This window comes from Schistocerca americana, chromosome 1 (assembly GCF_021461395.2).
Source record: "Schistocerca americana isolate TAMUIC-IGC-003095 chromosome 1, iqSchAmer2.1, whole genome shotgun sequence".
NCBI classification, from domain to species: Eukaryota; Metazoa; Arthropoda; class Insecta; order Orthoptera; family Acrididae; genus Schistocerca; species Schistocerca americana.
Genome location: NC_060119.1, coordinates 1,080,686,572 through 1,080,707,149, shown reverse-complemented (window position 1 = coordinate 1,080,707,149; position 20,578 = coordinate 1,080,686,572). Strand labels below are relative to the sequence as shown.

The following is a 20,578-nucleotide window of genomic DNA, read 5'->3' as shown; positions in this document are numbered from 1 at the left end:
ACACAGTGGTAGCACTGGCAAGAAAAACAGAAGAGACATGCACATGCATTGTTGATTTTCGGTAAGTATTATTTCGTATCATAGGCAATCAGTTATTGATGAAGTATTATACTTAGTAGTAGTGGTGAGCGCATAATATGTTCGCATTTGAGAATCAGGTTTATAAAGTATGTGTTTATGGAAAGGAGATGACTATGTCCAGTCATAAGGAAGGTACATATATTTCCATTTCCAGAGACACAGCCTTCAGCAGGGTGTATTTCCGATACTTCGCTCATTGTTGGGTGCCTTTCAATTGAGACTGCGATCATAACATTTAACTGTAAGTATAAAGATAAAAGATATATGTGACGGGTTTTCTAGAACGATTCCGTGTATGCATGGCCTGTGGTGGGAATGATTCACGTTTCCCGTTAATGGCAGCATCCATCCGAATGCAAAGGCCTGTTGGAGTGTAGAAATGCATCTGAGTTAACTTTGCCATCCTCTAGAGTCTAGACGACCGAATAGCGAACTAATAATTAATATGTGTTGGATAGCTTTTGTGAACAAGTGGAAATTTAAGAATGGATATGGAGATGCGTTTGCATTGGACTGTTCTTCCCCCCCCCCCCCCCCCCCCCCCCCCCACCATGTAAATTGTTCGGTTGACTGCTTCTGCACATTTCGCGCCTTAATTTAGTTGACAGAAGATCGATTGTAGGGTGTGCATCTAGCAGGTGAAAGAGACGTTTGCTTGTTCTCTAGACATGAGAAACACCTTAGTTGGCTTGTAAATTAGGGATGATTTGGTATCTGTTACATCAGCGAGATCAGTATTTGCGGATGGAAATATTATTTCTCATCTGTTTGTTTCTAGTTGGTCAGTGGTCTAGAGCATGCTCCACCTAGCTGAAGTTTCAGGTTTGTAGAGAAATAATTTCCAGTCTATATCTTCGGAATTATGTTGCGTGAGCGATCGGGAGGGTACTGTTGTGTGCTTGATATAGAGAAGTACCTCTAAATGATATAATATTATGGTAAACGATCCGGAAATACTTGTGTTCTTGTATTCAAGGTCCTGTCATCAGTGGGAGAGCAGTCTAATAGAGTAAGAGTCTCTCCGTATTTGACGATATGTACGACACTTCGCGAGGTTTAGTTGTCGCTGCAGTATCGTGGTCAATGTAAAATAGTTTATTGCCGCTGAAAGTATCGTCTGTAGAAAGAAAGAAAGGGTGGACAGTGCTTCCCTAGGACTGAGCAGCATCGTGAAATATAGCCGGTTTGAGTGTAGGTATGCCATAATTTTTTCGGGTGCTGTACAGATATAAAAGATAACTGCTCTATTTGTGTAAAATGTGTATGTATTGCATTGTAAAGTTTTTGTAGCTTATGTTGTGTAAAATGTCTATATATTGCATTTTAAAGTTACTGTGGTTTATGGTGTGGCATGACTAGAGAGGATGACTATGTGTCCTATCGTGAGGTATGTATAGATTCAGCACATTGATAACCACGAGATATTTTTTTCTTGGAAAATTATGGGCGCTATAGATTCTGAGATTCGTTCCAGAAGCACAGCCATCACGAGGAGACATTACCTGTACATGGATCGGTGTCAGACTGTAGCAGCAATCGTTATATTTAATTTAGTTACACTGGTAAATATCTTCCTGGCTTCCCATATCCTTGTGAGTCGCGTGTGTATTTGATGATCTATAGACAATTTTACGGGTTTAACTCTCAATGCACTTTAGCGATCTATGCAAAATAATTTTACCGCTGAAAGTCTAGTCTGCAGAAAGAAAGAAAAGATGGTGGTGCTTCGATATTGACGACAACAGTAACGTGGCGGATAAATTCGATAAGAGCCAATCATAATTCTCGATTCATTCACATCCTTTGTGCTGGGATATAGGAGCCTCTACATAGTGGTGGGAAAAATTGCGTATGTTGAGAGCAGGAAGGGTAGCACATGATGGAGTGGGTACCACATTAGGTCCGCGAGGAAGACTGCATTCGACGCTATTCTGCGTCATTTTCGTAAACAAGTTCTGTTAGGGCAGGAATTTTCGTGCATACAAGCTGAGACATCAAGAAAGCGAACGTTAACTATTTCTGGGACCTTATACAATTTCCGCGAGGTCGACTAAGTTCTTGTAAATATATTTATTTATTTGGTGGGAATAGGTATAAATTGACTGAATGTGCAACAAAACACAGGTGAATTGAAGAAGTACTTGCATATAGACAGATGACATGAGAATAAGATTGAGAACTTTCTTAAATGGGTTTGTGAAGGTTTGTAGCTACACTGTCATCAAAGGTAAAGACAAGTGCTGTCCGGAGGTGCCTCGCATATGGGAGCTGCGCCTTGGTGTTCTGTGACGTCAGTATAACAGTGGCTGTATACCGGACAATAGATGCAACTTTCACCTTGCGCTCAGCGACGGCTTGTGGCTGTGCTCCTGCCCGATCACTATAGCACCTATGTCTAGGTGAGCACGTATTTGGACAGGAATTTATCAGAAATCAAGTATGAAAGGGATGTCCCCGCCTCATGCATGTAGTCATCTGTGTATGGTTTGACAGCTGACAACCGCATTACCTTGCAGTCCAGTGGACAGGGTGTGGGGTGGTGGTGCTTGCGTGCATTGACTGCATTATTTTGTGAGTGGGACTGTAGGCTGTGCCATGTGCTATTTAGACGGTTTACGAGTACTGAGCATGTCTACACATCACTGTGCTGCATTATTTAGGAGCAGTTTGCAGGCCCGTACTAAAATTATTTTGGAAAATTAGGAGTTGTATGTGTGTCTACAGAGCATTTTATAGGAGTGGTTTACAGGTCTGTGGGTTGTGTGGCGTGACCCCAGCATGTGTTTTGTACCAGTGTGATAAATATACTCCATCCCTAAATAAAATGTTCGAAACTAAATAGAATACACTCCTTCCTTACTCTTCCCAGCAGCCCAGCGTAGGCCGAATCGTTTTCGCGCCATTTTCCCCCTCCAGACCACCATCTGGGATTAGGTCACAGGACAGATGACAGCGCCCTCTGGTGGCAGTAACGTGTACTTGGTCAGTTGGAGTCTAGATCTCTTGGTGGAGACATTGCTTGCAAAATAAAAACTAATGTCATCATAGGCAGAGTCGTTGTCCCGCCATTTCCCCCCACCATCTTGGATGACATCATGCACTGTGCACACTAGTACATATTAGTACATGTTGGTGCTTGTTAGTGCACGTTAGTGCACATTAGTGCACATTAGTACACTTTAGTACACGTTACTGCACGTTAATACACTTTAGTACACATTAGTGTACGTTAGCATGACAACATGGGTTGGTAAGGGGACGTGGCGGTCGGTTGAGGATCGTGGTGGAGACATTAACTATTTCCTTCCAAGTCCAGGTGGGAGGGGTATTCCTGAAAATTCATTCCAAGTCCACGGTAGCGCTCTCTGGTGGTGTCAATATGTTCTAGGCCTTGTGGTGAACACAATGTATGTCACCATCTTGAATAACTGTAGTCGCATCGTCAGATGACGTCACAGACGACAGCGCCCTCTGCTGGTGGTAGTGTGTACTAAGTCAGTGGGAGTCCAGACCTCCTGGCGAACACACTGGATGGTGGTGCTGTCTCTAATTGTTTAAATAAAGACTGGTCCACGCTATCGATAGTTGACAATTAGCAAGCATGTTGCAGAGTGTTTTAGATGGATTATTATTTTGACAATTTAAGAGCTGTTTGGGTCTCTTTATGTAAATGTATTGCATTATTTACGAGTGGTTTGCATGTCTGTAGGCTGTGCAATGCGTTATTTTGACAGTTTACAATTAGCAGGTGTGTGTGTGTGTGTGTGTGTAGAACATTATACATGAGTTTTTTAGGAGTAGTTTCCAGGTATCTATGCTGTGTGGCATGTCAGAGTGTGTGTTCTGTATCACTGTGATAAATATTCTCCATCCATAAATAAATTGTTCCAAAATAAATAAAGCACACTCATTCCTCTCTCCAGCAGCCCAATGAAGACTGATTCCATTTCCCACGAATCGCTAGGAAGAGGTGGCGGTCGGGTGACTGAGGTTAGTCCAAGAGTCCTTTCTATGCAGCAAATTTCTTAGGTTGGTAGCGAAATTCCAAGTGACCTTTCTTTACTGCCAAAATTCAGACTTGGCGCCAGTTCCTAGGAAGAGGTGGCGGTCAGGTGACTGAGGTTAGTCCACATGACCTATCTTCCCACGATTTTCTTAGGTTGGTAGCGAAACCTCAAGTGACTTTTATTTACTGCCAAAATTCAAAATTGACGCCAGTTCATAGGAGGAAGTGGCAGTCGGGTCACAGGTTAGTGGAAGTAGACCAAGTGGCCTATCTTCCCACGATTTTCTTAGCTTAGTAGAGATAACTGTGGTGTGATGCATTATCCTGTTGGAATTTGAACTTCCCGCCATTTTTCTGGGGGAGGGGAGGGGGTTAGGTTAGTGGATGTAGCCCAATTGACCTTCTCCCGCCATAATTCATACTTCCCGCCTAAATTCGCCGTCTTGAATTACGTCCTGGCCGCCATCTTTGATGACGTCACGCGCTGTTGCCAAGTCTACATGCCGCCAGAGTGGCTCAGTATCAACTTTGTTCCAATACTTCCTTCCTCCTTCACCAACGAGCATGTCGCCTGTGAGACTTTGAATATCTCCCGCCTTCACATCAGGTAATAGATGCTCATATGAGCATTCACACAATTTCTGCTGGTGCGCATAGTATCTGTGCCAATACCAGGCTTTCGACAGAATCATAGTGTTGATGAGTTCGACTCTTTGTCCCAGCGTTGCAATTCGATTGGCATGGGTCCTGGCGAGCGCTCTTATTGTGTGTTGGTTTATTCGCCAGTTTTGTGCCGCAATTTTTAGTGGACGTTTTTGTATTTCCATTCTGAGTGTTTTATGGATGTAAGTTATTCCGTACCACTGCCATTGGTTATTGTGACAACAATCTAACACGCTACCAATTGCCCTACGAAGCTTTGGCACAATGGCCTTATACGGAAACTATGTGGAGCTGGTTTCCCAGATGGACTCGTATGTCTCATACACTCAAATCTCACGAACAGTTGTTTTAACACTGAAGTGCTGGGTAAACAATTGACACAACACGGTATCCAAGCTGGATTACCCCAGGGAAGCATCTTAAAAAATTTTCAAATGCGTGTGAGTTCCTAAGGGACCAAACTGGATAGGTCATCTGTCCCTAGACTTACACACTACTTGAACTAACTTAAACTAGCATATGCTAAGAACAACACACACACCCATGCCCGAGGGAGGACTCGAACCTCTGGCAGGAGGAAGTATCCTAGGGCACACCTTGTTCAACCTGTACATTAACGACTTCCCAGCAATACAAAATACGACGTTAACCATCTAGTAAGATGACACATCCATCTTTGCCCAAGACTGGAAACCGTCAAACATAAATTCACGAATACAGACAGCACTCAGAACTGCTGAGTTTTGGTTGGAACGATGGTGTATTAAAGTAGACATCGACAAGTGCGAAGCAGTTCTGTTCACACGAAGACCGAAACTACTGCGCAAACATCGACACTCTAGACAGGTAACACTACGTATATGCCCAATACGTTTCCAAGAGAAAGTCAGATATCTCGGTGTCTGGCTGGACACAGCATGTTGTTATCAATGGAGAGACGTCTACAGACGTTAAAGTAACCTCTGGCGTGCCACAGGGGAGTGTTATGGGACCATTGCTTTTCACAATATATATAAATGACCTAGTAGATAGTGTCGGAAGTCCCATGCGGCTTTTCGCGGATGATGCTGTAGTATACAGAGAAGTTCCAGCATTAGAAAATTGTAGCGAAATGCAGGAAGATCTGCAGCGGATAGGCACTTGGTGCAGGGAGTGGCAACTGACCCTTAACATAGACAAATGTAATGTATTGCGAATACATAGAAAGAAGGATCCTTTATTGTATGATTATATGACAGCGGAACAAACACTGGTAGCAGTTACTTCTGTAAAATATCTGGGAGTATGCGTGCGGAACGATTTGAAGTGGAATGATCATATAAAATTAATTGTTGGTAAGGCGGGTACCAGGTTGAGATTCATTGGGAGAGTGCTTAGAAAATGTAGTCCATCAACAAAGGAGGTGGCTTACAAAACACTCGTTCGACCTATACTTGAGTATTGCTCATCAGTGTGGGATCCGTACCAGATCGGTCTGACGGAGGAGATAGAGAAGATCCAAAGAAGAGCGGCGCGTTTCGTCACAGGGTTATTTGGTAACCGTGATAGCGTTACGGAGATGTTTAATAAACTCAAGTGGCAGACTCTGCAAGAGAGGCGCTCTGCATCGCGGTGTAGCTTGCTCGCCAGGTTTCGAGAGGGTGCGTTTCTGGATGAGGTATCGAATATATTGCTTCCCCCTACTTATACCTCCCGAGGAGATCACGAATGTAAAATTAGAGAGATTAGAGCGCGCACGGAGGCTTTCAGACAGTCGTTCTTCCCGCGAACCATACGCGACTGGAACAGCAAAGGGAGGTAATGACAGTGTAAAATGAGAGAGATTAGAGCGCGCAAGGAGGCTTTCAGACAGTCGTTCTTCCCGCGAACCATACGCGACTGGAACAGGAAAGGGAGGTAATAACAGTGGCACGTAAAGTTCCCTCCGCCACACACCGTTGGGTGGCTTGGGGAGTATAAATGTAGATGTAGATGTAGAAAACTTACATGGAGGGGACCACATCGAATACGTTGCCAACAGAGTGCAGGCGAGGCTCGAACAACTTTACCCAATGCTCAATATGGAAAGTACACTGAATAGGAGGGTGTCGAGGTCCATGGCACTGATTAGACATCTGATGACGTGCGCAGCTCCCGTCTGGAGATACGCAGCTCCTACACGCCTGCGGCGCCCTCAGATGAAACATAACAAAGTGCTATGGATCATTAGCAACGCTCCACGCTACACACGCACCGTGAATCTTCACAATGAATACCGCCTTAACCCTGAAGAAAGTATTCTAAAAACAAGCCACACGACTATACAGGAATCGAGACACCCTTAAAGTCCTTTCATCCTCACTCTGGGAAACTATGATCGCAACCATAGGTGGAACCATAAGCGGTCATAGACACTACTAGCTAGGGCATAAGCACCTATGGCAAGCTAACATACACCCACAAGCGACAAACGCCGGCAAGCCCCTATAAAAAAGCAACGTTGATTGGATATGCCAGCTGACCAACAGGCTACAGCAGAGAAACCGACAAGCTCGCACACTGACGCACAAAACAATCGTAAACATTACCCTACACTGTGAATCTGATGTATGATCTACCGGACACAAAACGACGATGAACCTAACTGTTACAGGTAAATGCTGAAGGTGACGGAGAAATCAAGACTGACACCCAGCAGCACCCGCTGAGTAATAGCACCGCACAACGTTAAAGGTATCGACCTGCATGATACCCACTACTAACAAAACCTACCCTTGCATGACCTGTCGCAGGTAGCAAGAAAACCGGTACTGCTCTTACAACCCGACCCAACTATCGCAGGTTTTTTTTTCCCTTGACTCTTGCCTTGGCACTTTTTCCCTCCGCCCTTCAAACCGCTAACCTTCGTTCAACTTTCGACCCAATCTATCTCCAGATGAGCGCGTATTAATGGTTAACTCTACCCAGACGTACGCAAACATCGCAGTACCCACATCCTGCGAGACCTCATTCCAGTTGAAAACTAACCCTTCTGCAGATATGGTAGTAGACGTTTAGTGTTGGCCATCATGGCGGTGTGGGCGTGGAGGGGCTCCACCCACTCGAAGTTATACATATTAATGACAGATATGCTGTTCCTGTGCTCCGTAGTTCTGGTGTTACTTTTAATTAACGTTTACGCTCGTTCTGCTGGAGACAGCACATAGTACGCAATAAATCAAAGTTTTGGTTCATACTCTATCGACATAGAATGTTGAGTACCGATCTGAGTTTCCATTCCCTCTTAATCAATGCTATCAAACAATTGTTTGCCCCGTCATCTACTGAAAGGCTTTAGCATACACTCATGTTAAATTGTTCCTTGGTAAGCCATTTTTTCCCACAAAATTGTCAGTTGCATCCATAAAAATCACAAACTTTTGTGTGACCTCTTGTGATTATAACGCCAAGGCGTTTTCGTCTACTACCACATCATACCTGCAGTAACGCATAAATAATGAAAATTGAGCCGTCGAAGATGTATCTGTAGTGAAATGACATGCAAGACTAAAATATTTACATAGTTTTACTTTATTAATTAATTCGTCAAACATATATTTTGAAATGCCTTCTATGCGGCAGCGACAATTGGATTCCAAAAGCGTAAGATTATTTATTTCAGCCAATATTTGTTTAGGCTTACTGATTAAGAAACGTTGAAAAAAGTTTGAAAAACGATTAACGCACATTGATTCACTAATTAGCATTCGTGAAAGATTTCATATTTTTCTGAAAGAAGGTTACTTACGTCGTCTGATGTTTTCGTGACATCATCGTTTTGCTTAACCGTTACTGGCATAACGTTTTGTTGATTTTAGATGATAAATTTTTTTCTTGCATTTAAATCTAAGGTAATAGCTACTGTAAATGAAATATGCTGACTTAGGAGTAGTGACGAAATAAAATGTACCTTTACATTCAATCGTTCTTCAGCCTACTAAACAAACAGCAGTTTCTTCTTTGTGTTCGGTTATGTTCTTCCCATTTTTCTTGGAAACTTCTATGCTCCTCATTTATTTTCCTCTTAATAACTACACTGGTGTCCAAAATTAAAGGAACAAACTGAAATTTTGCAAGGTTGCTTTTATTTTGCCACAAAAGAGTATAAACATTTGACAGTCAAGTACAGAGTCCGCCAGAAAAGTGTGTATACACTTTAAGGAACGAAAACTATTACTTATGTGTTTATTTTACATTTAATAATTGATTACACAGGTTGCACAACCTTCAGTTAAGCACATGTTTGCTTTAAATGTTCAAAATGTTCACCGTTGGTGGCTGGACACATAAAAGAACGATAACCGGTAGCCGCAACTACGTCAGTCATTGTTAACAGTGGAGATCGCTGCACATGTCGCTGTAACATTCTGACGAAGTTCCTCCAGCTTGCGTGGCTTACGTCGATAGACGTTATCTTTCACAGTTCCCCACAAGAAAAAGTCCATAGGTGTTAGATCTGGCGACCGTGGAGAGAACTCAATGAGCCCTCTTCGTCCAATCCAATGCCCTGGAAAACTGTCTTCCGGGGAAGTTCGAACGGCTAAGTGGTAGTGTGGTGGCGCCCCGTCCTGTTGGTAGAAGATCTTTTCATCAGCTCCATAAAGCGCACGTATACTTGGCAAAATTGATGTGCGTAACATCTCGAGGTACACTTTTCCAGTGACAATAGCATCAAAGATAAAGGAACCTACTAAGCCCGTAGATGACAGTGCACACCACACATGAACCGCTGGTAGATTGAACGCTTTATCCACATAAACATGCGGATTTCCCGGTGCCAGCACACCCTGTTATGACGATTCACGGTTCCATTAAGTTTAAATTGAGCCTTGTCACTCCATTCTAGCTTTGCCACAAACTGTTAGTCATCAGTTCCCATTTGCTGATACCATTCGCAAAATTGCATTCAGCGATCGGTATCGCCATCATTAATCGCGTGCAGTAATCGTGGAATGCAAACTTTCCAGTTAGCAGCTTTCAGAATTCTTCCTACACTTGTACTGCTAACCCCCACTTCATGTACACATTGTGTAGCAGACTTCTGTGGAGAATTAAAAAATGTTTCCAACACAAGAGCCGTCGAAGCAGGACTTGTAGCTGTACACTGACTTCTTGTCCTTCCTTTGTGAATATCACAAATCGTTCCATGCAATTCAAACTTGTCAACGATGCGTTTATTTGCTAGGCGGGTTGGCGGTTCTGTTTCAAACTCCCGCCTCCACTGACGTTGCACTTCGATGCATTATCAAACTTGAAAACCACTTCACAAAACATTTTCGTTGCTCGAATGTCAAGCGTGCTCCAGCCATCTTGTTTTCTCAATACTGAGGTGAAAGTACTAACATCTGTTGAATCAAAGACCATACTACAAAACACTCGTTGCTCAACTAGAACGACAATATTGATATCTCGATAAGGCCTGACAAAGAGGGTATACATTTTTCTGGCGGTCTCAGTAGAAACGATGTAAATAATATCTAAATAACTGCAACATGCATAACAGTAGACAAAAATGTTCTTCGTTTCTTCCAACGTAACGGATTTGCACACACATTCTGAGAACTCGTCAATATGCTCAGCATGGGATGTGACCACCTTTGGTAGCAATACAGGCCTCACAACGACGTGGCATGCTGTGAATGATGTCATCAGTCTCATGTTGAGGCAATAAAGCCCATTCTTCGTCCAGAGCTGCTCACAGTCTTGGAAAGCGGTTGCTGGATGCTGACATGATGCACGCCTTGTTCCTAGTGCATCCCAAACATGCTCTATGGGATTCAAGTCGGGAGAACGAGCAGGTCACGCCATGCGTGCAGTATCTTCCGTTTCCAAGAAAACATCAACCGCCCGTGGTCTATGAGTCGAGCATTATCGTGCATTAATGCGAGGTCTGGGCCCACAGCACCTCACAACAACTGCAGATGAGGTCCCACGATCCCGTCACGATACCTGACAGCAGTTAAACTTCACCAATTCACCCGTACCATTTCATAAAGAGGGATTCGAGTGGTCAACATAATATGTGCCCACGCATTAGGGATTCTCCTCAGTATCGGTCTGTTTTCACAATGCATGGGTCTAGAAATCGTGTTCAGCATTCCCTCCAGATGCGAGTCCATCGAGAATCACTCTCCAGATGGAACCCATTTGTGAAAACGACATTAGCCCACTTTTCGATCGTTTAGGTGGCATGTTGATGACTCCACTCTAGACGTTCCCTTCAGTGAGGAGGCGTCAGAGGTAGAAATACAGCACGTCTCCGACAATAAAGGCCACTCTGCCGAAGCCTTCTGCACACCGTTTGCTTTGATACAACACGTCCAGTGCATGCTGCGACCCCACAAGCCAGTTGCTGTGCAGTGCTAAGACTGTACTATTGTGCCGTTACAGCCAAATAACGGTCATCTCTTTCTGATGTCACACATGGTCGGCCCTGCGCTGCTCTTCGGGACACAGTTTCGGTCTCTATAAACTGTCGCCTCAACTGAGAAACAACAGAACGATTCACGATAAGCCATCTTTCTTTCTACGGCCCTCCACAGCAGAGAATCTGGTAGGCACTCTCCCTGTGGCATACTGTACCGTTGGTGACTGTGTACACAGCGGTTGAGGATGTGGGACTATCCGAGAAACAATACCTCGTTTCAAAAGCGCTCTGACGTCATCGTTGGGATGGTTGTTCGTTGACCGGAAGGCCATCTTCCGTGCTGAACACGATGGTACGGCCATGTGGTTGACAGTTAGTATGATCATATCGTGAATTAGACACAGGACGGGAAAATAGAGGTTTTTTGCTTAAATTTTGGACACCAGGGTATTTCTGATGGTACACCAGGCATTATTTATTCTGATAGAAGTAATCACAACACGAACGACTACATACACACTTAACGCGTCTAACGATCAAGAGCACCGAAGCTCGACTGACACGAACGACGCTCACATGCTCTTGGAGTTTCCCTCGTGCGCTTCTTGCTAGGTATATCGGTAAAGTTAATGAGATTTCGTGGTGGCGGTTAGAACTCAGGTCCTATCAGTAAGTGCAATCGTGTAACGTCAAGAGTTCTCTTGTGTCGTACAAAAATTCGGAAAAGACAACTTGTATGCTATTTAGATCTTTGTAAAAAGATACTAGATTCTGGGTAACAATCACACAATGGGTAAAACACGGCTGAGAACCAGGGGCAGTACATATACTTGATTCGGGCCGCATGCGGCCCGCGAGCTATTGTTTGAAGACCAGTGGATTACATCAACAGTGTCGCCAACAATAAAGGATGTTAAAGTTATTACAACGTGTCAGTAGGTCGTTGAATTTTTAACGTTTTGTTTCTCTGTTTATGATTGTTTTTGACAGGGATTAACCTAACGACCATAATTGAAATTTACTTCCTGTGAAATACACTACTGGCCATTAAAATTGCTACACCAAGAAGAAATGCAGATGATAAACGGGTATTCATTGGACAAATATATTATACTAGAACTGACATGTGATTACGTTTTCACATAATTTGGGTGCATACATCCCGAGAAATCAGTACCCAGAACAACCACCTCTGGCCGTAATAACGGCCTTAATACGCCTCGGCATCGAGTCAAACAAAGCTTGGATCGCGTGTACAGGTACAGCTGCCCATGCAACTCCAACGCGATACCACATTTCATCAAGAGTAGTGACTGGCGTATTGTGACGAGCCAGTTGCTCGGCCACCATTGATTAGACTTTTTCAATTGGTGAGAGATCTGGAGAATGTCGGAAACGTGATGGTGCGCATTTCTCCTCCTTACACGAGGCATCACAACAACGTTTCAACAGGCAACGCCGGTCAACTGCTGTTTGTGTATGAGAAATCGGTTGGAAACTTTCCTCATGCCAGCACGTTGTAGATGTCGCCACCGGCGCCAGCCTTGTGTGAATGCTCTGAAAAGCTAATCATTTGCATATCACAGCATGTTCTTCCTGTCGGTTAAATTTCGCGTCTGTAGCACGTCATCTTCGTGGTGTAGCAATTTTAATGGCCAGTAATGTAGCTTTATAAGAGACATTTCAACAAGGGGGAGAAATGCAAACGTTAGAAAAGAGATTGATGTTCTCATAAAACAGGCGACTCAATGCTCGTTTCTCTCTGAGGCCCCGTAGAAGCAGGTGCTCCGTCATTAATGATGTAACTACGGCACGAGGCGTTAAACGCGAACCTATCTTTGTATTGCTCTCGTTTGCCCATGAAGGTACCGTCGTAAACGTAATACGATATTTTGACAGCTTATCTTGCCGTTATCTTGAGGCGGTACCTGTAGGTTACGTAAACGACTGGACCCGGGTATTCACCCGAGATTAACAAAAAATAGCTGATGTACCGGGAAAGCGAAAGGTCACATATTAAACTGCCTACGTCCCTTCCTGTCACTGACTCGTTTCCTGTGATACGGCTGCATTAATGAGACATTTTCCTCTGGAAAATGAGCAGCAATTTTTGTGACCCTCGGCTGATTGTCTATGTTCGTTGTGTACACTAATTTTCCATCCCATTTCTATCAAACACACTCAGGCAACAACTGTGATCAAAAACAAAATGGTAGTTAAATAAACTGTGTCAGGAAGATAGAATATTTTTAATGTTGTAATTAAATGGAGATTTAAATCCTTTGCGTATAAAATAAGTAATAACACAGAGCTTTTTGGATTCAAGCAACAACGGTGATCAAAAACAGATGGAAAGTTGAATAGACTGTGGCAGGAAGATAAACTTTTATAATGTTGTAATTAAATGAAGATTTAAATCCTTTGCGTATGAAATAAGTAATAACACCTACCTTTTCTCCAACGAGAAAATGAACAGCACATTCCATATTACTGGGAAATTATAATGGAAATTATTACGTCGAGAGATCTGCCCTCTTGGATGAGCGGTCATTGTGTGACAAACATGAAAAACCTGAGTGCGTCTCCCGATTATTAGTATCTTGGTGGGATCAGTACTTAGCAACTAACGTGTTGCTTGGTCGGAATAAAGTCTTCAGTTTCAAAAACCGACATGAATACCCGGGAGATACCAAAAAAATGGCTCTGAGCACTATGGGACTTAACATCTATGGTCATCAGTCCCCTAGAACTTAGAACTACTTAAACCTAACTAACCTAAGGACATCACACAACACCCAGTCATCACGAGGCAGAGGAAATCCCTGACCTCGCCGGGAATCGAACCCAGGCGCGGGAAGCGAGAACGCTACCACGCGACCACGAGCTGCGGACCGGGAGGTACCCCTCCAATAAATTGTTCTCTTATAATATAGCAGTTATACGGAATACCTGTGAAAATTGTGAAGAGATAAGTTTTAGTTCTGTCTCTGTGGAGTAAGAATGTTTTTGATCTGTCATGTAGGCAGGAACAACAAATACTTCTTTTAGGGGCCGTTCGTGAAACACATGAGGGACGCTAGATTGGTGTGTCGGCTACTTCCATATTATTAATTATCTATCTATATCCGGATCCCGCCCCAGCTACTGCCGCGTCTGGGTGCTGACGAGTCCCCTCCATTTGGCTCGGTCCTACCACCACTTTTCTTCCTCCACTTGCAGCCCGGTCACGCCTCTCCCTTCCACAGATATTTACTCCTGTTTTCCACCGTGTTCTTGGGAGCCCTCTAGGTCTTTTCCATCCATCTTTAGTTCTTCCATAATTTTGCGGAGTCTCTGCCCACACATGTCCGTACCATATTAGTCTCTTTTTTTTTCGAGTTCTTCTCTCATACTTTCTTGTTTAAGGTACTTTCTAATATTTACATTCCTTACTCTGTCCATTCTTGTTTTTCCGTTAACTGCTCTGAGGAATTTCATTTCCCCTGCTTGCAGTCTGCTCCAGTCCATTTCTGTCATTGTCCATGTTTCTCCTCCATAGGGGACAGCAGGGAAGTAATAACTCTTATGCATAAGGAGTTTTGCTTTTTCTGAAACTTCCTTATTCCAAATCAAGTGTTTTATTGTTTGGTAGAAATTGCCTCCCTTCTGTAACCGCCTATTCATTTCGTTGGTTATTCTTCCATCACTAGATATTTCACTCCCTAAATAAGTGAAACTGTCTACCACTTTGAGTGGTTCTCCGTTCAGAGTAATATTCCTGTTGATCATTTTTGTCTCTTTCAAATACCATTACTTCACTCTTATCTTTATTTATTTTTAATCCATACCTTTTCATTATTTCCTTCCACACATCAATTGTAACTGTGCATCTACCTCTTTATCGTTCCATAATACCATATCATCTGCAAAAATCATCTTTTTTGTCTTTTTCTTTTACTATATCTTTAACTGCCCTATTCATTCCCTCCATCACAACATTAAAAAGTACAGGAGATAGAATACTTCCTGGTTTAAGTCCTTGTCTTATTTCGGACTATCCAGAGTTCCCCAATGGTGTTCTAATTCTACAATTGTGTCCTCTGTACATTGTCTTTATTACATTAATGTATCCATCTTCTATACCAATCTTCTTCATTTCTTCCCAGAGTCTTTCCCTGTTAACTGAGTCATATGCCTTTTCTATGTCTCTGAAAAACAATATCATTCTTTTGTTATACTCCCAACTTTTTTCCGTCAGTTGACGGATAGAAAATATCAGGTCGATCGTGCTTCTTCCTTTCCTAAACCCATGCTGTTCTTCATTCAGCTCCTTTTCTATCTTTTCACCTAAATGATTTAGTAAAATTCTTTTAAAAATCTTGGCTGTATGACTCATAGTTTATTATTATAGAACTGTTAATATTTCTCAGCCTAATCTAACAGTTGTCTCCACTGCCCAGAAACGTATTATAGTAATAATTTTCTTTCCTTAACAATGAAACATTTAGATTATGTCAGTTGTAGTCTCTCTGCAGCTATTTGTTTGAATCTAAATCTGGTATCACGTTATTGGAATTTGAGAAATCTCTCTCATAAGCTGCAAGAGTGTGCCTCCTAACCCTAATCCTGTCAGTAAAAATAAATGCATAAATAAAACATCGTCCAGAATTAGCGCGAATATTTTTTCGGCTTACTGTCGTAAATTTCAAACCAGTCGCTTTGCTTACCTGCCACCTTCCCCCATTAGCACAGAAACGTAAAGACATCGTGCCGTTTACAGCGATGACTCTCTAGCAGGCCGCAATGTACTGTGTCCTTGCTGAAGGGTGTGCTTGCTGAAAGAAAACGGCGCATTCATTCACTGCCATCAACTCGTGAAACTGACAACGATTGCGTGTCGTAACCCGTATCTGGCGGGCTGAAAGGGGGGCAGGAGGGGGGAGGGGAAAGGAAAACAAAAAACAAACAAAAAGCTGTTCGAAGGTGGTGTGGTGGGGATAGATTGTACCTGCATACAACAGCTACAGCGGGAGTTATCGCGCCAGTGCTCTTCTACTTCATATACTTACTGCTTGTCCACGATTACTTGAAGATTTGCGTAGACAATGCTAGAGTCACTAATAAACATCATCATTCTGTCAATGTTTTTGACATATACCACGATAAAGTACTTGAAAGAATAGTTTACAGAGGTTAGTACATATGCACGACAGGTACTGCCTTAAGAAATGAATATGTCGCACTCTGAGGTGTGTTACAAAATTATTAAAATACAAGTGAGGTAATTTGTGCGAGTCGGAGATTATTGATCACAGTCCTAGTAACAAAAACATAAAATAGTGAGCATTTCGTGTTTTATCGGAACAGCCTAGTAACCATGACAACAAAACGACATTGTCCACAGCACCTGAAAGTGGCTGGTCTGCAGCCACTATGATATTCTGTAACTGAACGAAACCAGTCGGCAGGGTAGAAAAACTGTGTCACTGACTGTAATAACAGACATTTTCATGTGTGAAGGTTAAGAGAGGCGTGAAACTCTCTTTATACAATTCATTTACGAACTTGCTGGCGGTTAAGAGACCAGTCATTCTTATTGTGACTAGTAAAAAATTCAGAGGCTTTGTGTGTAAGTGGTTCTTACTATCTGATCTGTGGATAAGACTTGCTGCAACTAAATGTTATTGAAGGTAAATAATAGCATCTGATTAATTAATAATAAAAGGGTATTAGGGCATTCAAGCAGCTCAGTTAATCCGTAAAGGGGAAAAAATTAAACATTTACAGTTAATGAGAGTAATAGGGCAAAAGGGTAGTGACTCACTGATTTATGCGTTTTTTGACCTTTCACCTTTAAAGCGACAGTTCAAGGTCACTGCTGTGACAAGTGTCAAGGTCACTGCCTCTGGGGCAATTGTACAGCTTAAAATGGCGGGAAAATCAAAGTTCCGTTAAACTGTCATATGTTAAGGTCACATGTCTTGTAAACCCACGTTTTATTATCAACATTACAGCTTCCCAATCTCAGAGATAAGTCCTACGACTTTTTTCCACTTCGAATTTGTTTTTAGGACAAATGATAATGTCAATACTGTTTAGCATTCTCTTCCATCATAGCCGTCTTAGTGAGACGATGGAACAGAAGTTGGTGTCTTACACTTTTAAACCAAATAAGCTGAATTACACTAATATGAATATTTACTTATTTCATTTGCATTATTTAATTTACTCCTTGTCCTCATTTGATAATTTTTAATGTTTTTCAGCAAATATTCGTTGTTGGTCGTCTTAATATGATGATGCAGTGGGTCAGTTGAGATTGTCACACTCTTAAAAACGAACCTATCTTCAGTCAGTTGCATGATAACTAAGTCTGAAGCCACTTTACGAGCCATTTTATTGCAAAACTATTGCACTCAAAACTGATTAATCGTCTTTCCATTGTCACGCATCATTGTGTTAAAGATAGGTCTATAACATAGGCATCGCAGATTTTCGTCGTTAATCTCATCATTAGAATAGCCCTTTCTGTCTTTTGCCTTTTATACTCACTACAACCAATATTAACAACTTACTTAACAGAAAGAGTGATTATAAACGACGAGACCGCGAAAAGACTTACAATCACCTAACACTCTTTGGTTTTCTATGTTGCATGTGCCACATCTAACGGAGAATTCACATTTAAAAAGGGAGAAAGAAATAAACAACAAAAAAGAAGAAAAATGATGGTTCAACCTAGAGAATTTCATTCGTCAAGTCCAGGAAATATTTTGAGAATGACAGTGTACCACTACTGTATTGAGGTAAGAACAATCTGCAGCACGTAATTTTAGGTTTCCTGGTGTGTACAATAAATAATACTGGACTTTTCGTACAAGTCATTCAATAACAGTATCTTCTGTTTTAAATTTTGGCCTTGTCAATGAGAATACATGAATGTAGGTCACAAGACGGGTTGACTCCATTACGTTTTATCAACACTGGCATGTGCTGCTGAAGATTGTTTTACCAGCCATACTGAATTGGATATTAATACCCAGGACTTTTGTAGATCTTAGTTATTCAAAATTTTATAAAAATATTTCTAATTTACATTAATTTTACGGTGAAAATAGACAAGATTTCTAAAATGACTGCACAAGAAGACAGTAACGTAGAGCTTAACACTGAACAGAACGAGTTTGCTAACACAGAAGATGAAAATGCACAAGTTTTAGAACCTGATCGCTCTCTGAAACTGATGCAGATATTATGACAGATCATTCATTCTGTGAAAATTATACTCATTTAGGTTATCTTTCATGCAGTGTAATCCATCAATCTGATGATAATGTTTTATGTATAGTAAATGTACCGAAGGGCGATATTTCAAGTGAAAGGAACATACTCATAGCTGGTGATCCACATGACCTCACTGCTCTAGTATCCCAAAATTTTAAGACAATGAGGGACGACATAACAGCGCAATCTGAGAACCATTCCAAATAATTACAAAACCAATATGAAGAACTTCAAAATCAGTCCAAAGAATTACAAACACAGTCTAAAGATTTGACGAAAAAATATGGTAACAGAGAGAAATTGACTGCTAATTTCAATATATTGTCATTACAGTATGACACTCTATCAAATTAAGTTGCACAACTAAAGAAAGCTTATTGTGGTCTTCTGGAAGCTGTACAGACCGTGTCTAAAGATCAAAAACTAATAAAAGATCTGATTGTGTAGTTACAAAATAAGGTCAACACTTACGTAGAAGAACAAGATGTGAAGGCTCAAAACTAATTAAATGAACCATGCAAACAGAATGTGGATGATTTTTCACAATGGCTTTCACAGAAGGATGTAGAGGTAAATGACAAACTAAATTCAGAACTAGGGCGTGTCGTAGATGAAATGATCACAGCCGCTATGTTCGAGTGAGACAATGCTGGCAAATCGGTAAAATCCGAATTAGAACAAGTAAAAGTAGCTTTAAACAAAGGTCCATCAGAACGGTGTGACCAAGTAAATTCCCAAATCACGACCGTACAATAGGAATTGTCTTCAGTCAGGGGCATGGTTCCAAGTATGCCACTAACTGTCAACAAAGTATGTGGTTATTACGACAGTCCTACTGCGGCAAATCAGACGATGTATGGCAATAACACAAATTCTAATAACCTATCGCCAAACTGTATACCATATAAAGGAACGGCTGCTCAGTCACTTTCTGCTGTTGTATTTGAAGAAAGTTTAATTCAGCACAAGAAATTACAACCTTATAACAGTTGCGCTGCTCTTGTGACGTCACCTCCCACGTCACCCGAGTGTGGACGTGCAGCACGACGACCAGCGCACACGAAAATAGTAACATAAACATAAAAGAAAGTAAAACAACTGGAACCATCCTAGTGATCAGGGAAACCGGGGCAGGCTATATTATAGAAATAAACACAACAGATGCTGGATTTCACATATGCCAGCCAGAACCAAGTGAAAATAAAAATTACTGAAATAAAAAATAATCGGATGCCCATGGTCTGCCTGTTACTAACTAGTAGAATTACAGCCTGTCCGTAAATATCCTTGGCGTGACTAATAAACCATAATTGAGCACCCATGATCAAGTTGTTAAAAAGTCCTTTAAGTCTCATTAAGCTCTCCCATGATGGTTGTATCATGGGGTGGCAGCAATCAAGGCAATCACGTCAGACTCATAAGGCATAATAATGGTATCAATATCAGAGACGAGTAGACTATGGATGACCTTTGCACACTAAAGAAATACAGGTTTTAGTGCAAGCTTCAATCGTGCCATAGTGGGAAAAATTCTTACCAAAATATTAGGCTGGTGCATAAGTTATTAGAGTTTTTGTTATGTGTGTTTGTATTTCGGCTGCTACCGGTCTAGTTATCGATAGTCATTTCTTAATTGTAGCTCATTGTTGCTATTTGAGTTTACATATTGTTGCGGCTCTGAGCACTATGGGACTTAACTACTGTGGTCATCAGTCCCCTAGAACTTAGAACTACTTAAACCTAACTAACCTAAGGACATCACACACATCCATGCCCGAGGCAGGATTCGAACCTGCGACCGTAGCAGTCGCGCGGTTCCGGACTGCGCGCCTAGAACCGCTAGACCAAAGCGGCCGGCCTTACATATTGTCACTGTATCATTTGAAGATAGTAAGTGGAGCTATTGGTTCTACAAAATGGAGTGCCAAGTGGAGAAATCGGAACATATTCTTCAGCTTGAGTTCAATAGAGGGGTGACAGCAGGGCAGGCAGCCAGAAACATTTGTGCCTTGTACAGGGATAATACGACTGGACAGAACGTGAGAAGAAAATGGTTTTCTGGTTTTAAGAAGGATCGTTTGGACATTAGTGTCTCCACGATCAGGAGGACCTTCGGGGTTTGATGTGAATCGTTTAAATGCATTAATCCACAATGATCTACGTCAGTGCACTCGAAAAGT

General features: G+C 41.9%; 1 protein-coding gene across 1 annotated transcript in view; it reads right to left on the bottom strand.

Annotated features, from left to right (window-relative positions):
- Positions 1-15,980, bottom strand: part of LOC124596476 (UDP-glucosyltransferase 2-like) — a 111,899-nt gene extending 95,919 nt beyond the window's left edge. The window contains exon 1 of the mRNA XM_047135623.1: positions 15,842-15,980. Within this exon, the coding sequence (XP_046991579.1) occupies positions 15,842-15,880 (39 nt within the window). The 5' untranslated portion in view covers positions 15,881-15,980. The remainder of the gene's footprint in view (positions 1-15,841) is intronic.
- Between the last annotated feature and the right edge of the window lie 4,598 nt (positions 15,981-20,578).